The 18,463-nt window shown below is 42.5% G+C and overlaps 1 protein-coding gene across 4 annotated transcripts in view; it reads left to right on the top strand.

The window, feature by feature from the left end:
* LAMA3 (laminin subunit alpha 3) overlaps nucleotides 1–18,463 on the top strand; it is a 271,772-nt gene that overhangs the window by 196,213 nt on the left and 57,096 nt on the right. For all 4 annotated transcript variants that reach the window (XM_023207778.2, XM_023207777.2, XM_023207780.1 and 1 more), the window contains 5 exons: nucleotides 1,710–1,819; nucleotides 4,526–4,606; nucleotides 9,634–9,740; nucleotides 14,199–14,249; nucleotides 14,811–14,962. In XM_023207778.2, the coding sequence (XP_023063546.1) occupies nucleotides 1,710–1,819; nucleotides 4,526–4,606; nucleotides 9,634–9,740; nucleotides 14,199–14,249; nucleotides 14,811–14,962 (501 nt within the window). The remainder of the gene's footprint in view (nucleotides 1–1,709; nucleotides 1,820–4,525; nucleotides 4,607–9,633; nucleotides 9,741–14,198; nucleotides 14,250–14,810; nucleotides 14,963–18,463) is intronic.

Genomic DNA, 18,463 nt, shown 5'->3' with positions numbered 1-18,463 from the left:
AAGGATTCCGGATAGGGGTGAGCTTTCTGATAATAAGCAAATTTCAACACGTGAGTAGCATCCTACTTTAAAGCCCCTCTATGTGCTCTGAAATACTAATATCTTATGTTTGTAGCACAATTTTATAGCTAGAAAAAAAACGTGAAAGGATATTTTAACATCTTAGTGTTTTGTGTAATTTTCAGTTACTCAAAGGTTAGTGAAGGATGGATTTGCTCAATCTGGACAAGCTGACAGCATTTATGATGGAAGGACAACCTTTTTCATCATGAACAAGCCATGTCCTCTTGGGATATAAACGTATATTGTTTTTCCCAATCTACCTTCAGATATTATTTAAAAACTGACACTCATGGCTGGGCACGATGGCTCATGCCTATAATCCCAGCACTTTGGGAGGCCGAAGCGGGCGAATCATGAGGTCAGGAGTTTGAGATCATCGTGGCCAACATGATGAAACCCTGTCTCTACTAAGACTCCAAAAATTAGCTGAGCGTTGTGGTGGATGCCTGAAATCCCAGCTACTCCAGAGGCTGAGGCGGGAGAATCACTTGAACCCGGGAGGCAGAGGTTGCAGTGAGCTGAGACTAGGCCATTGCACTCCAGCCCAGGTGACAGTGCAAGAATCTGTCTCAAAACAAAACGAAACAAAAAAACGAAAAGCAAAACCCCTGACATTCATTAAAGTTTCCTACTCAAGCAACACCTCTGCATAGAGAAGTAAAATCCATAGGCAAATTTTAAAAATTGTACTTATTCCTGGCCATAACGTTAACACAAAGTGTTTCCATGTTTTCAGAGGCCCACAGTAAGGGGAGGTTTCCTGGGTGTTTCTGTGCATTTAGATCTTTTTTGCTAGGGTCACGCCAAGAAAATAAACAAATTTGACCCAATCCACCAGGTTTTGTCTCAATAGACCACTTGGTTGCAAAATTATTTCATCTCAACACTTTACTAAAGAACAAATTTCATTAGGCAGCAACTTTGACGTGAAAATAATTGGATTTATGTAAATAAAAAGCTTAGATAACATTAATTTCTTGCTTCTTTGGGACACTGGAATTCAGTTGAGTGTTTTCTTCAGATACTGTGCAACTTTTTATTGTTTTAACAAGTTCTGTGTTAAGAACTCATTTCAATAATATCACTCTTCAGTATATCATTATTATGTGAACCATGAAGTAAAATGAAGGTAATTTTCATCAAAGCAGTGCTAAGGAGAAGAAAGGAAAGAATTTACATTTCCCAAGAGCTTAGTATCTTGCTTTTTAAAATCCTCCCCACAGCCTTAGAAGGTGGGCATTATCCTAACTGTACCTTTTGAGAAAGTTGTAATTGTATGTAAATCATACACTAGTAAAATTGATATAAGTAAAATTGTTATAAGTAAAATTGATACAATTGAAAGGATCTTGTCCCAGGACTCCATGGCCTCGAGATGCTGGAGTGGGACGGAGACTCAGCTGGCTTGTCCCCACTATGTCACGCTGCCAATGTTAAGCACTGCGTCACTGAGGGAAGGGCACTTACCCCTCTTTTCTAACACCAGCAATGATTCGAGGGACACGGAAAATACCTGGTTAGAGGAGCTGATATCACTGAAAGTCAGAGGACTTGAGTTCTAGTCGTGTGACTAAGTAAGATTACAGTGATCTCAGAAGTAGGGACTGTACTGGCTGCTGTGAATTGTGCTGTTCACCTGTCCCTAGAACTGTCAGCACAACACGGCGGGGGAGCACTGTGAACGCTGCCAGGAGGGCTACTATGGCAACGCCGTCCACGGATCCTGCAGGGCCTGCCCGTGTCCTCACACCAACAGGTACCGTAGCAGCTTGACATAACCTACAGGGACCCAAAGTCGTTTGGTGGCTGCCTAGGACTAGGGGTGGGAGAGCAGGTGGGGAGAATGGGAAGTGATTGCCACAGGGTCTGGGATTTCTTTTTGAAGGGATGAAAATATTTTCAAATTGATTATGGTGATGGTTGTACAACTCTGTGAATATACTACAAGCCACTGAATTGTACAGTTTACATGATGAATCGCATGATATGTGAATTATATCTCAAGAAAGCTGTGATATTAAAATGAGCGCGACATACAAGAAAACAAATGAATAGGCTGGGTGCGGTGGCTTACGCCTGTAATCCCAGCGCTTTAGGAGGGCAAGGAAGATGGATCACTTGAGATGAGGAGTTCAAGACCAGCCTGGCCAACATGGTGAAACCCCGTCTCAATTAAAATACAAAAATAGCTTGTAATAATCCCAACTACTCGGGAGGCTGAGGCAGGAGAATCGCTTGAACTTGGGAGGCGGAGGCTGCAGTGAGCCGAGATTGTACCACTGCACTCCAGCCTGGGCGACAGAGGAGACTCCATCTTAAAAAAAAAATTAGAAAACAAACAGAAACTGCCTTTCCAAATTGTATCCTTCCAGGCTTTTCCCTTCCCTCTTTTCTTTTACTGTTCATTCAGTGGCTAAGCAGCTACTTCTCCAGCACCCATGACAGGGCCAGGCCTCAGCCCTCTCTCTGTGACCGGGAAACTGGAAGAAGAAGACAGAGGCAGTCCCTGTTCTCCTGGGGCTTGACCTAGAGTGTGGCAGAGAGGGAGAGAAAGGGTGGGAGTCATCACACTCAGTAAACACACAGACTAATCAATAAGAAGTATAATTGGAGATACAGATACATTTTCTGCAATAGGTTGTGTCATTGACAGTGAGGGAGTGGCTGCTTTAGAGGGGTGGCCAAGGAGGCCTGAAGTTGGATAGAGGAAGCCATGGCAGTATTTTGGCCATGAGGCTCCCAGGCAAGGATGAAACAGAAGGAAAAGGCCTGTGACCATGTGTTCAAGGGCAGTGAGAAGGCAGGAGTGGCACAAGTGCAGTGTGAAGAGAGAGGGCCGGAGGTGAGGTTGGTGGAACAGCTAGGACCCAGATTCCGCAGAACCCTGCAGGCTGTGGTCAAGCATGTGGATCTTATCCTCAGTGCGATGGGACAGTTCTGAGCCACTGAGTGATCTGAGCTGTCATTCAGGCTCCAACATGACCAATAGACTACATAGGTAGGAAGCCACCACTGTGTTTCCAAGGTAACCCCCTCTCTCCTTAGGCGTAGCACCTTGTCATATCCTTGCTCATCACAAAGCGTTCACTGCGGGCCCAAGCAAAGACTAATGTAACAAACTAAGTGAAGCAAGAGTTGGTTTGAAAATCAAGAAGACACTGAGAACGTCTCACTAGTACATAGACTCAGAAACAAGTGTGGATCACAAAGGCAGGCCTATATCAGCCCTTAACAGACACGTGGGCCAAGTCCTCACATCGCCAGAAGTCATGTGCCAAGTGTGGCTTCTCTGGAGAGACCTATTTGGAATGCGCCCTGCTTTGCTGTCTATGTGTTTGATACTCGTGAAGCCTGCCCCATCCTGCAGCTTTATTTGTCAAGGGATCAATCACTTGACCTTGCCCAGACTTGTTTGAAGAGAAGCTGGCAAAAGTAGAAAGCAGCAAGATTTCCACTGGGGTGCTTGGAAAAAGTTTTTCATTTTCGTTTGCAAAGCATAGTAGCATCAAGGTCAGCTTCCAGCTTCCATGCAGTTGAAGTAACACGTAGGTCTTTGGATTTATCAGTAAAACTCTATTTTTATCTACTTCTCCTTCCTGCAATATTAATAGTGCTGACTAATGTCTAACTGTGCCTTGAGAGGCTTCCTAAATAGGCATTCTCTTACCAGCGAATGGAGTAATATTCCCTCAGATGTCATCAGTGTTATGTCCAGTGGCAGATGGAGATACTTTGCAAGGCAACAGAGTTTTTTCATGGTCTCTTTGTGTGGGGGTGTGTGTGTGTGTAAAGCTGCTTCTAAAATATCATCACTTATTGCTTCTCAGCCTTTTGGCTAAGATCAAGTATAAAATATCACCACTTTAGAGCTAAAAGAGAAGGGATCAAAATTCCACAACTTGGTTTGAAAAAAAAGCAAGAATCAGCAATGATTGTGCCCACAGAAATGCCGAGGAAGGTGAGTGTCCTCTGTGCGTCTTTAGGGGGCTCCAGGGCTTGGCCTCCCCACTGACTTTTCTTCCCAGAAGGCAATGTGTCTGATAGAGAAGAACTAGAATCAACAAGGAGAACATTTTTTTTTTTTTTTAAAGAATCAGAACTCTGTTCTTTTTTCTGCCTAGACTTGTTTTACTCCTTCCTTGTTATTCCTGGAAAAATGCTGTTGTAATCATCTCTTCCAAAGAGAGTTACTCTGCTCTGTCTTAAGGGGAAAAATGCTCTTCCCCAAGGAACAAATAAATGCCTTCAGTCCTTATTCACCAAAATTGCCCAATGTCAGCTGAGATCATTCATCATTATCTCTCCAAGTCTTGATGGGCAAAATTTTCTTCACACAAAACGCAACCAGACCGTGGGTTTCAGTGTTCACTTAATGCAAGCCAGTCCTTTGTGGTAAAAAAGAACGAGCATAAATCCTATCGATCTGTGTTTTTAATGGGGCCTTTTTCTGTCTTCTTTCAAGGTTTGCCACCGGCTGTGTGGTGAACGGGGGAGACGTGCGGTGCTCCTGCAAAGCTGGGTACACAGGAACACAGTGTGAAAGGTGAGGTGGGAGCCCCTCCCCGCTCAACCTGCAGAGGGGGCAGGGAGGGCTGTGGGTGGGGCGCTGCCAGGCGCTGGCGCAGAGCTAGGGGTGGGCTGGGAGTTTGACTGAGGCCTGGAAAAAGGTCTCTTGGGAAAAATACAAGACTGCTCACCTAATAAATCATTAGCATCATTCGCTGTCCTGCTTTGTACGTTTCAGAAAACTGAGAATGAGGCACAACACATACACTCACCCACACATAGCTTTACCTACATCCCCCCAACATGCACACCTGTGAACCTCAACCCCCTACACCTCCCTACCTACCCCTCCTCTACAATGATCTCTACATACCCCCATTTCTTCATGTCCCTTCCACGTATCTCCACATACACCTGCCCCCAACATATCCCTACTTAACTGTACACATGTACAACTTTCTACACTCTTCTATACACACACATATCCACAGCCCTAGCCCAGATAGCCACACACACACACACACACACACACACACACACCTGTATCCCCACACTATATTTGGAACACTTTCAGGACAATCTGTGTCTTGTTTATTTCGGAATCCCTGGTTCCAAGCATGTTACCGTTCACATAATAGGTGTTCAGTAATGTTTGTGAAACAAAATAATAAATGTTGTGGAATGGAAAGTGTAAAATTAATGACCAAGGGCCACAGAACCAAGCTTTAGTTATTCACGGACAATTGTCATGATTAGCGACTATGCATAGGACACTGCCAAGTATTGAGAAAGTTATAAAAGATACTTATAAACTAGCTGGGAAGACAGCACACACATAGTTGGAAAAGTAACAGTATGAAAAGTGAATCATATGGTTGACATATTTTAAAATTAAAAATAACTTTCTCATAAAATCAATACATATTTATTATAAAATGATGAAATGCAAGTGAGCAGAGAACCAGTGAGGCCCCACCACACCCCTACCTAGCCCTGTGCACTCAAACGCGTTCACATACAATCCTATTCATAATCATTTTGTCTACAGAAAGCCACTGTTAAAAAGCCGGCTGTATGTTTCTACAGATCATTTCTAAATGCGTGAACTTAAAAAAAAAGTAGATTCGTGTTTTACTTTCTGTTTTGACTTGTTTTCTTATCTAATACTATGTTAGTAATATCTTTCCATATCAATAAGTATTCCCTGATAACATCACATCAATGACCAAAAATTTCCGCGGGGTTTCCATAATCCCCTACTCTTGGTCTTGGAGATCCTTTTACTGTTTTCCATTTAGAGCAACACTAAAATTAAATCCTTGCAGCTTAATATTTGCATATGCATATCCTCAAGGTATAATTGTAGAAGTGGATTCCTTGGGTCAGAGGATAGGTTTTCCACGCTTTTAATACTTTTTGCGAAATTGGCCTCCAGAAAAGTTTATATTCTTACTAGCAGCAAAAGAGAATGAGTGAATACTTACCCCAGTGGATATTGGAAAGGATCAATATTTTAAATATTTGCCAGTTAGGGCCAAGCATGGTGGCTCATACCTGTAATTCCAGCACATTGGGAGGCCAAGGTGGGAAGATTATTTCATGTGATCCAGGGGTTAGAGACCAACCTGGGCAGCATAGAGAGACCTCATCTCCATAATTTGTTTTTGAATTAGCCAAGTGTGATGGTGTGTGCCTGTGGTCCCAGCTACTTGGGATGCTGAGGTAGGAGAACCACTTGAGCCCAGGAGTTGGAGGCTGCTATGATCACACCACTGCACTCCAGTCCGGGCAACAGAAAAAAAAAAAAAGCCAATTTGACAGAGAAAAATTGTATATCATTTTAATTCACGTTGTTTTGTTTAAACTTTAAAAGAGTTTGACTAATTTTTTTTAACCAGAAAATGAATTCAACCGGATTTCAAGTAAGGCATAACCACCCTAGACTGGGATTATCTGAAATGTTTATGGATAAGGTAGGACTTCGGTAGGTCCAAGGAGTGACTAGAACCCAGTGGAGCCAGAAGATGGAGGTGGAGGGCAGGTTAGGTTGGGGAAGCAAGGCAGGAAAGCCCCAGGGCTGGAAGACGCTTGCCACGTGTAGGATGTGGGGACTGCCTTAGACTGGGGACACCGAGCAGCAGCTAAGGAGCCTAGTTCTATGCCAAAAGATGGTAATGGAAGGTTCTTCTGTTTTCCGTTTTCCATTTCAGCAAAAGGAGTATTTCTCACACTTGCCTCACACTTATTCATGTATTCTTTCAATGAAAAATGTATGGAGATCCTAGTATGTATGTGTGTGTGTGTGTGTGTGTATATATATATATATATATATGTCTGGCACAGTGCTAAGTCCTGAAGGCACAGTAGCAAACAGCACAGACAGCATCCTCAAGGGCTTTCCAGTCCAGTGGTGGACAGACATCAAAACATGCCATTGAAATAGCGAGAGATGGGAGAACTGGGCTAAGTTGAGATGCAATTAGGAGGTGCATCCAACCAGCGAGAAGGGAAGGATGTGGGTGGTGGGAAGGGATTCTAGGCTCTGAGATTTAAAAGCCACAGGGGACCAACACCTGGGAGGGGCGTCCTAATTTCATCCTCTTTATGGCTCTTCACAAACAAGCATTAAACAGCAACAGGCTCGATGAGACATCCATTTGGCAGGCAAAATTTTTAATTAACATTCTCTCAGCTGATGTTTGTTGTATTTGATGTCTCAAGAAAACAAGCTATTATTTCTTTAAAAATTTTTTTGAAGCTTTTTCATGGGTAAATGCCATTTTGATGTCAACATTTTTCATTTGTTAGACACAGCACCCAGACATCATTCCTGGCACTCGCGACTAACTGCACAATGATAAACACAAGAGCAGTCAAGGGTGAAAAGTAGGAATATAGATTATGCAGGAGACTAGCTGGATAGAAACCAGAGCAGCCAGCCAGGGGGAGGGTTTAGCAAAGGCTTCCCAGCCCATACATGCTTTTACCCCCTCTTCTTCCTCAGCCAAACAGGGCCACAGATGACAGGCCAGTTCTCTGCTCTTTATTTGTTGTACCAGTGTCATTCGTGAAATCGGGAAGTTTTACTTCAGTCCTTTGTGTTTAGCCACTACCATAAATTGAGAATAAGAGAACCAGTTATTTCTCGTAACCAGTGAGTAATGCTTTGCAAGAAGTAGAATCGAACTTCCTATTTCTGTGACTTAAATATAAGGTACTTTGTAATTATGCATCTATTACGTGGGAAGTTTAGATGTAGGTAAGAAAGACATCAAAAATAAAGTATTCTAGAACACAGAGCTTCTGCATAGCATGATCTGTTAGGTAGAATACCAAACCAGTCACAGAGTAAAGCCCTATTATTAGTATATGACCACCCTGCTTAGTAGACTTAGATAAGCCACCTCAGCCTAGTTACCTTCTTGATTATTAGGGGGTACATGGGCCTTCTGCTATCTTGTAATAATTTCAAATGATGCCAATTAGAAGGTGAATATTTTTCATGTCTTATACCGATAGCTACACTTGAGAGTCTGTTATGTGCAAACATTATGCTAGATTCTTTATTACATGATCTCTTATGTTCATTGAGCAAAATAGGTATTATTAGTCCACTCATTTATTCATTCAACAAATGAGTGAATATGTGCCAGGTGCTAAAGATGTATCAGTGAGCAAAACAGCCCAAAACTCCGTGTCTTCATGGAGCTTATATTTTCATGTGGGCTGTGGGGGGACCGGTAAAGAAACTGAAGCGCAGAGGGTTACAGCAACAGCCTAAGATCATATTTGTAAGTGGTGGAGGCAGGAGTCCAGCCAGATCTTTCTGATCCTTTACATTATATCACCAGTGTATCCATGGTAATACATTGGTGAAGTATATTGGAAGTACATGGTCACATGTGTTGGAATTGCCTAATTTTTTTTGATGCAGTGCTTACATTTTGGGAAATGAGGTAAATACCATATTTCCTTGAGTCTATCAAGTCCATTGATGATAAGACACCACACATCAGTTTAATGACAATTTGCAGGTGACTGGATGGGGAATGGAACTTTGTTAATGGAAATATTGTAATTGACACCCCAACTCCAGGAAAATTAACGTGTGCTTATTTGACCTTTTTTTTAAATAGTCTAAGAATCAAGGAAATGTGATCTTTAAACTTGTAAATCAGTAATGAGTTCTCATTACTATACTACCTAGAAGAACAAAGGCTCAAGGCCAAAGGTAGCAGCTGTAACTGTTCTCAGTTGTTTAAGAATCATTATATACAGCACGGCAGCAATTAGTGCAAATATGAATTATGCAGACTTGACATAGTGCAGGTCAGGTGCAGTGATTCGTGCCTGTAATCCCAGCACTTTAGGAGCTGAGGCGGGAGGATCACTTGAGCCCAGAAGTTCAAGACCAGTCTGGGCAATATAGCAAGATCTTATCTCTGCTGAAAATTAAAAAATTAGCCAGGCATGGTGGCATGCACCTGTAGTTCCAGTTTTTTGGGAGGCTGAGGCAGAAGGATCGCTTGAGCCCAGGAGTTCAAGACCAGTCTGGGCAACATAGGAAGACTTCATCACGACTAAAAATTTAAAAATTAGCCAGAAATGGTGGCATGGGCCTGTAGTCTCAGTTTTTTGGGAGGCTGAGGCAGAAGGATCACTTGAGTCCAGAAGCTCGAGGTTACAGTGAGCTATGATCATGCCACTGCACTCCAGCCTGGGCAACAGAGAAAGAGAGGAAGGAAGGAAGAAAGGAAGGGAGGGAGGGAGGTTAGGAAAGTCTTCCCTCATCCAAGGAAGGAAGGAAGGAAGGAAAAATAATAAGAAAGTCTTCCCTCATCCAAAAAATTAGAAATTATCTGGATCTTACTTCAAGTTTATTTCTGTGAGACAATTCAAGGGTAAATATCTCTGTATTGAGAAATACTCATTCTTGCAGGTCTATGTCAGTCTTCCTCCCAATGGGTTACAATATCCCAAACACAGAGCTAGAGATTGAGAAAATTGGTTGGGATAAACGATGAGTTATTTGGGTATTTCTCCTCCTCTCTACATTTTGTGTAGGTGTGCAGCGGGATATTTCGGGAATCCCCAGAAATTCGGAGGTAGCTGCCAACCATGCAGTTGTAACAGCAATGGCCAGCTGGGCAGTTGTGATCCCCTGACTGGAGGTAAGGACGACCCACACCCCTGCTAATTTGCATTTATAAAGCTGGTACGACTTAACAGCCTCAGAACCCAAGCACACATTTTCAGGATGCATAATACACAATTCCAGCCAGCAAGTTGTTCCCTGGTTTTGACAACCCTGGGAATGCTTAAATAGTATTTTCAGCTTTGGTGAATAACCTGTTTCAATGCACTTTTTTTTTTTTTTAAAAAAGTGAATTGTTTTGAAAACTTATCTGATCCTAACCAAAATAACTTCAGATCCTACTGTGGTGATTTTGCTGAGATCTCCCTTTGATATTGTAGGGATATTGTCACGTCATCTTTCCTGTGTGTGTCTTAAGAAATTGAAATACTCTTTATCTTACAGCAGTACATGTTCTGGGATGTGGGTGGTGATTGGGGTGGATTTTATATATCAAGAAAAAGATAATTAGCAGGAGTTAGTATGGGTTTATTAGGAGCAACTTGGACCAAAAAGGAAGACTATCCTCTTCCTTCTTTGACAGAATATTAATAGGATTCATCAGGAAAATGCTATCGATGTAGTGTAACACCAAACACTTAGATAAAATCTTTCATCTTATACTTACGGACAAGTTGAAGAACTAAACCCTGGATGTGTGGATTCCAGCTGGTCAAGTGACTATTCCCAAAGGAATGCAGAGTAAATGGATTAATGCCGGTCTAGAATGGGGTATTTATTGTCATGCCTCAGGACTTCATCCTTGGCTCCACAGTTTTTATTTGGATGGAAATATGGAAAGCATGCCTACCCATTTATCAGATGACACAAAGTTGGGAAGAACAGTAAAGGGACCAAGGGAAAACTTCCCCCTCACCTGCAGAAGGTTTGCAGAAAATCAGCAGACAAAAGGCAGATTAATAGGAGAAAAGGCATACACAATTCTATTTTAATGCGTGTAACACAAGAGAATCACAGGACAATGATTACCCAGTAACCCAGTGGGGTGTACATGCTTACGTACCCTTCTTCTTAGGGGAAAGAGATGTGGAAATGTGGATGATTTTAAGGGTAATGGTAAATGATTTTTAGACTGACTCAATGGACTCAGAGAACATACGGTGAGGCCTGGGACAAAACCTTTTGGGCCCACAGAACAGACAATGGTTTGTGACAAGAGTCTGTCCGGGTGTGTTGACAGACTTCAGTCTTTCTCCCTGAAATATAAGTTAAGTTAATGAAAACTCATGGAAAAAACCAGAAGTAGTTTGTTTTCATTTTTGGCAAGTCTGGATGTTGGGAAGATAAGTGGATATCAGAGTAAAGTATTTTCCGGCGTCTGCTGGTCTCCAAGGGCCTTCAATTTAAAATAATCAGTCTACCAGGGTGCCATATTTTGGGGTGAAATTCCCTGGTCTTCTCCAATAGTAAGTGCCTCCCATGACACATTCAGAATTCAAAAGGGCCTCAACAGTCTGGAATGATGGGCCAATTCAACCAGACAAAATGATGTTAAGGGTAAAGGTGTGGTCCTATAGTTGAGTGGAAAAAATAAATAAATGGTTAGCTATGTGATAAGTGGTAACTGGCTTAGTAGCAGGAGGTGTAAAAAGGCTTAAGGTTGTCATCAGGAGTCAGTGCAGGGTAGGTTAGAGTGTGGTGTGGCCCCAAAGATAGCTCGTACTGTTTTCACTGAGTTCCGGTGTCTAAAGCCAGGGTCCATGGCACCCTGCTCATGTAAGTCCTCACGTGAGAGTTAGTGACGTCTTTAGAAGACAATAGAAGAGCTATAGTTGTTCAGAAAGAGAGTAAGACTCTGAAGGGATGTGGAACTGTGTCATATGAGGAAGGATTGGCCAGGGCAGTGAAAGGAAGAGCTGGAAAGGACATGTTTGTCAGGCTGGTGTGTGGGAAAGCGTTGGTCTTGTTCTCTGAGACATAAGGGACAGAACTTAGAGCAAAGAGTAGAAGCAAGAGGGAGCTCTATTTTAAATCATTCTAAGGAAGAAATGTCTAATGTTTAAAGATGAAACAGATTGCTTTAAAAGGAGGCGATTTCTCCTGTCACTGGAGGTATTCAAGAAGCTTCAACATCACTTGCAGCGTATTCACCAGACTAATGCCTCTGCAGCCCTCATTTCCCCCACGCCAGCAACAAAAATCAGCAACCTGAAAGGAGGATAGTAACTGTTTGTTCCCAAAATGGAAGAAAATGCTCATGTATGAGACTTGCTTATTCCTGTTAGAGTTTTGTTGTTGTTGTTTTTATTTTTATTTTTTTCTTCAACTAATAATGGACATATTCCTTGGTGGTCAAAATGCAAGCTTGTTGGGAAAATTTCACTAATAAATCAATCATCCAGAGAAGCCTAGTTCCCCATAAACTATTCAGGGTGCTATTGAAAATTGTCAAGGAAACAAGACCATGCTTGCTGGCCAGAAGCCATTTACAGACTAACTGAGGAAATAGAAATATCACAATATGTACGTATAAGAGTGAATGGCCGAGCATGGTGGCTCACGCCTGCAATCCCAGCACTTTGGGAGGCTGAGGTGGGTGGATCACCTGAGGTCAGGAGTTTGAGACCAGCCTGGCCAACATGGGGAAACCCCATCTCTATTAAAAATACAAAAATCAGCCAGGTATGGTGGCAGATGCCTGTAATCCCAGCTACTCGGGAGGCTGAGGCAGGAGAATCGCTTGAACCCAGGAGGCAGAGGTTGCAGTGAGCTGAGATAGCACCACAGCACTCCAGCTCGGGCGACAAGAGTGAAACTCTGTCTCAAAAAAAAAAAAAAAAAAAGCGAGTAAGGCTTTTTTTTAAAAAAAGGAACCCATTATGATATATATAATAAATTAAAATGTATACAAATGTTTATAAAGGGAACATTGTCTTTGTGTGGCAAGATCAAGGATGATGCTTTTATCTCATTTTCCTGACTTCCCCATATTTTCCATAATTAATTTATATCAGTTTTTACAATTAAAAGTAAATGTGGCTTAAAATGTCTGTATATACAACAAAGTGTGGACTATTATTGGCTGGTGAGAATAACAGATGTGAAAGCCTCTTGCAGCTTGTCCAGGAAAATGTTAAGCATAGAGTTTTGCTGTTGTGAAGGTAGACAGTTTGTTCAGGGGGAAGTGAGAGGACATGTCAATGTCAGAAGGCACGGCATGGGGAAAAGAGTACATGTGGAAGGGGTCAAGAATGCCCAGGGTTGACCAGCAGGTTTCACTGTAGCTGAGAACCTCAAAACTCAACTTATCCAGCCTGGCCAATATGGTGAAACTCTGTCTCTACTAAAAACACAAAAAGTAGCCAGGTGTGGTGGTGTGTACCTGCGGTCCCAGCTACTCGGGAGGCTGAGGCAGGAGAATCGGTTGAATCTGGGAGGCAGAGATTGCAGTGAGCCGATATCACGCCACTGTGGTCCAACCTGGATAACAGAGTGAGACTGCCCCCATCCCCTCCAGCCAAAAACACACACACACACACACACACACACAAACTCAGCTTATGTGTGCTGTAGCTGGTGGCATGGGCCCACTGACATTGTATGCCCATCACTATCACCACATCTGTCATACTGTTTTTTTTTTTTTTTTTTTTTTTTTTTTTTTGAGACGGAGTCTCGCTCTGTCGCCCAGGCTGGAGTGCAGTGGCCGGATCTCAGCTCACTGCAAGCTCCGCCTCCCGGGTTTACGCCATTCTCCTGCCTCAGCCTCCCGAGTAGCTGGGACTACAGGCGCCCACCACCTCACCCAGCTAGTTTTTTGTATTTTTTAGTAGAGACGGGGTTTCACCGTGTTAGCCAGGATAGTCTCGATCTCCTGACCTCGTGATCCGCCCGTCTCAGCCTCCCAAAGTGCTGGGATTACAGGCTTGAGCCACCGCGCCCGGCCTGTCATGCTGTTTTGTAACTTGTCTGCCCTCGTGTTTCATGGGACTGTTAAGTCACAGAGCAGCAGGGATTTTGTCTTGATATCTTTGTATTTCAAGCAGTTAGGATGGGGCTCTGGCACACTGTAAATGCTTAAAGTTGCTCAGTGAATGTTTGCACAATGTTCTTGAATGATGCCAGAAGCAGCACGAATATACAAGAGGCTCTCCAATGAAGAAAGGCCTAATGCGAATGATTGAGAGGTTTGGTTTGATAAGAAAACATGGCCCTTTATCGAGTTGACCTTTGTAGTGAAGGAATTGAATATATAACAGGGAGGCCACAAAAGCAGTTCCTGCAGCGAGCCTGCTGGGAGATGAGAAAGCTTCTGGGCACTGGCGTGGGTGAGGGAGGGAAAAGGAAGAGCTAGTGCTGCTGGGTAGTTGGGTGTCTATTAGGTTTGCCATTGTAAGTAATGGCAAAACCCACAATTACTTTTGCACCAAACTAATACAACCTTGCAACACTAGCTTTTCTGAAAACCATGTTGAAGAGCAGATGAAGAATAAGTTTAATAACAATGCCTTCTTTGGTGGTTTTCTGATTTCAGACTGCATAAACCAAGAACCCAAAGATAGCAGCCCTGCGGAAGAATGTGATGGTGAGAAAAGACAGCCCCTCCTCCTCCTTTCCAAGTTGTGGGGTTTGGTTTAAGATATGTGAGCCCCATGGTGGGTCATGCAGTTTCCAGTCTGGGAAAGTAAGGGTGGGAGGAGGTGGAAGGAGGACTACTTAGGGTCAAGTCAGCTTCACTCTGTATGACCTTCGGCGGGTGACCCTGCTTCTCCAAGCCTCAGTTTCATCATTTGCTAAGTTAACATGATAATTAGACCTACCTTATAGGGGTATTAGGGAAATGCTTGTAAATGTCTTATCACAATGCCTGGTAAATCGCAAGCACCCCATAGTTGAAGGCTATTATTATTTTCCTCATGTATAAAGTAAGCAACAGGCTGCATGGAATCTCCATTTCTAAAATGCTCCCTGTGCATAGGGCTCTCCTTTTTTCAGAATCCACATCCCTCCCTGAGAAGACCAGGGCTGTGATTATCACCTGTGATGATCTACGTGTGTGCCAACTGGGCTGCATAGCACTTGGGGTCTTTCCACAGTCCCACGGCTCCCCCCGCAGCACATTTGCCTTTGATTGTGGCCCCTACAGATTGCGACAGCTGTGTGATGACCCTCCTGAATGACCTGGCCACCATGGGCGAGCAGCTCCGCCTGGTCAAGTCTCAGCTGCAGGGCCTGAGTGCCAGCGCGGGGCTTCTGGAGCAGATGAGGCACGTGGAGACCCAGGCCAAGGACCTGAGGGTAAATCCCCTGCGTCCGAGAGTAGATACGTGGGGAGGAGATGCTGCGGGAGTGGATTCTCCATAAGGAGGAAGGAGGAGGTTGACTCCTGGAAAGGTTCAGGGGTTGTCCTCCTTCCTCTGATCCAAATGAAGATAAGGGTTTTCCTGTTGGAAAATCACTTTTGTGAACACACAAAACTAACACATCTAGGTGAACAACCCCGATATTCAATGTGTGCTAATAAATGTCCACGAAATCTTCACAATTATATTCTTCTGCCATGCCTTCAGCCAGTCCCTCCATTCGGGGTCCCTGACTTCCCACAACAGTCCTCCTTCCTCTGATCCAAATGAAGATAAGAGTTTTCCTGGTGGAAAGTCATTTTTGTGAACACACAAAACTAACACATCTAGGTGAACAATACTTACTGAACATCCAGGTGAAATTTTCTCATAGAGCCTTTATTTCAATATCTTGCATTCAGAAGACTCAAACACAGGTTTGTGTTAAATTGGTATTAACTCTTCTTTAAATGTTGGATAGAATTTTTCCAGTGAAGCCATGTGAGCCTGACATTTTCTTTGTTGGAAGTTGTGGTTTTTAAAAATAAACAGTGAATTTAATTTTCGAAGAATAGATATGAGACTACAGTATTTGGGCTATGTGTTTCTTCTTGAGTGATAGTTGGTCATTTGCACCTTTCAAAGAATGTGTCAATTTCTTCTTAATTACCAAATATATTGACATAAAATTGTTCATAATGTTCCCTTATTATCCTTTATACACTTACAAAGTCTATAAAGATGCCTTCTCATTCATTTTCTGATAATGATAATTTGCATCTTATCTCTTTCTCTTATTTTGGCTAGAGTATCATCAATGTTGTTGATCCTTTTATTTCATTGATTTTATCCATTGTTTTTCTGTTTTCAATTTCATTGATTTCTGTTCTTATCCTTTTTTAAATTTCTTCCTTGTGCTTGCATTGGGTGAAACTTGCTATTCATTTTCTGGTTTCCTAAGCTTATTTTATTGATTCGAAATCTTTCTTGATTCTAACATAGGCATATAATCCTATCAGTTTTACCACTAAGCACTGCTTTAGCTGTATCCCACAGACTTTGTAATGTTATGTTTTCATTCTTATTCAATTCAATGGATTTTCTGATTTTCCTTGTGATGTATCTGTAACCCATGTGTTATTTAGAAATGTGTTGACCAGGCATGGTGGTTCATGCCTGTATTCCCAGCACTTTGGGAGGCCGAGGCGGGTGGATCACTTGAGCCCAGGAGTTGGAGACCAGCCTGGACAACATGGTGAAACTCCAACTCTACTAAAAATACAAAAATTAGCTGGGATGTTGGCACACGCCTGTAGTCCCAGCTACTTGGGAGGCTGAGGCAGGAGAATCACTAGAACCCCAGAGGCAGAGGTTGCAGTGAACTGAGATGGTGCCACTACACTCCAACCTGGGTGACAGAGCGAGATTCCGTCTTAAAAAACAAAAACAAAAAAGAAATGTGTTGTTTAATATCCAAATTGGGGGATTTTCCAGATAACTTTTTGTTGCTGGTTTCTAATTTAACTCTTTCATGGTCAGAGAACACACTTTCTATGATTTCAATCCTTTTAAATGTGTTGAGGTTTGTTTTATAGCTCAGAATGTGGTCCATTTGGGTGAATGCTGTATGTATACTTAGACGGAAGGTGGCTGAGAGGGTATCCTAAGAAGTAATAGAACCTATTTCCCTGAGGGGAAATAGGGGATGCTGTGCCCGTGAATGGGGGCTAAAAAGCAGCCTGGAAACTGCCCAGTGCTCATCCTTGGGTAATGGCCGTATGAGAGCCTAGCAAAGCTACAAGGGTGGGACACATCTACAGACCTGGATCTGTGCTGGAATGTTACATCCTCTCAGTGCCACCACAGTGTACAAATCCTAAACTGCCAAAGTGAGACCTGGTCCTAGACCGCGGGTCGGAGGCTCGAGTAGGGGTGGTGATAAGCATAAGAGCACTAGACAGGGCCCAGAGAGCACAAAGAAAGGGGAGCTTCCGCCCAGAATGAGCCTGCAAACATTGTTAGCAGAGAAGTAATAAGAAAGATGCTCAACAGAAGCAGCAGTCAAGAGATGAGTTCACTTTGGATAAAATGAAAACAATAGGACAATCTAAAAATGACTTTGCAGAATAACACCCAGTAGAAGGAACAAGAAATTAGGAAATCTGAGGGGAGAAACCACCAGAAATCAAACAAGAAGGGGTAGATATGAAAAGACCCAATTGGAAATCATGGAAATGAAAGAATACACTCATTGTAGTAAAATAATTCAGTAGATGAGATCAGCTCTAGTCTAGACACAGTGAACAAGGCTTTTGGGAAAGTTTAATAAGTACTTTTGGGTTGAGGACTGATTCTAGTCGCTATAGCTGAGTATATATAGCAAAAGATTATTCTAGAAAAATGACTCTTTCCTATCCTTTTGGATAATTTTAGTCCAAGGTTTATAGGCTTAATATGGAGAAGAGGAGGGGAAAAGCATTTATGTCTTGAGGAAAAAAAAAAAAAAAGGAAGCCACTGGGCTGCTTGGATTTTGTCAACACAGCCCTGTAGCCTTCATCGTTCTGCACACATGCCGTGTGCCACACCCTGTGCTAAGGGCTTTACGCAAGTCTCACAACCTCCTCATGAGGAACCTAGTGTTATTCTCATTAAACAGGCATGGAGAAGCTGAGCATCTTGCCTAAAATCATGGTGGTTCTAGAAGAATTCAAATCAAGATCAAATTCTAAGGACCATGCTTTACCCACTCCACCTCTTATCGAGGTGTTCTGATGACAATCTATAAAATGACTTGCCTCCCTTTCCCCGTAGTAAAGTTAAAATAGTACTATCTTCTTGCCATATCACACAAACATAAGAAAATTAAGAAAGATTACATATAAGAAGGGAAGTAACAGTTTTAAATTCCCATGTACACATGACATTTTAAAATACATTAGCTCACTTATCACCAAAACCAACCTTGCAGCTAAGTGTGATAATCCCCAAGTTACTAATGGAAGAGCAAGGCTTAGTGAGGCTCATCTATTACGTGGCAGACTTAGGGTTTGGACCTCGGCTTTATTTAAGGCCTGTATTCTTTTACCCAGCACTAGTTCTGACATACTTATTGAGGTAATAATATCATTTTTTCTATAAACTTTTTCAATATATTCTTTTTTCCAAAAAATTGAAAATAATCATCATTCTAGATACTATGTGCAGCAGCATCTAAGAGTCTTAGAGTACTGAGGCAATTTAGCCTAAAAAAGGGGCAAGGGACCTGGATTATGGTCCTGAAGCAATCACCGATGAGCTATACAACCATGGACAAGTCACCCGACTTCTTTGGGCTTCCATTTTCTCATTTGCAACATGAGGCTGTTCAGCTACACGAGCTCTGAGTTCCCTGTGGTTCTGTTGGATGAGATTCTTTGAATAGATTCTTTTTTTTTTTTTTTTTTTTTTTTTTTTTTT

Source organism: Piliocolobus tephrosceles, chromosome 18, assembly GCF_002776525.5.
Source record: "Piliocolobus tephrosceles isolate RC106 chromosome 18, ASM277652v3, whole genome shotgun sequence".
NCBI lineage: Eukaryota > Metazoa > Chordata > Mammalia > Primates > Cercopithecidae > Piliocolobus > Piliocolobus tephrosceles.
The sequence above is the reverse complement of the archived record's forward strand: the minus strand, read 5'-3'. Positions and strand labels throughout refer to the sequence as shown.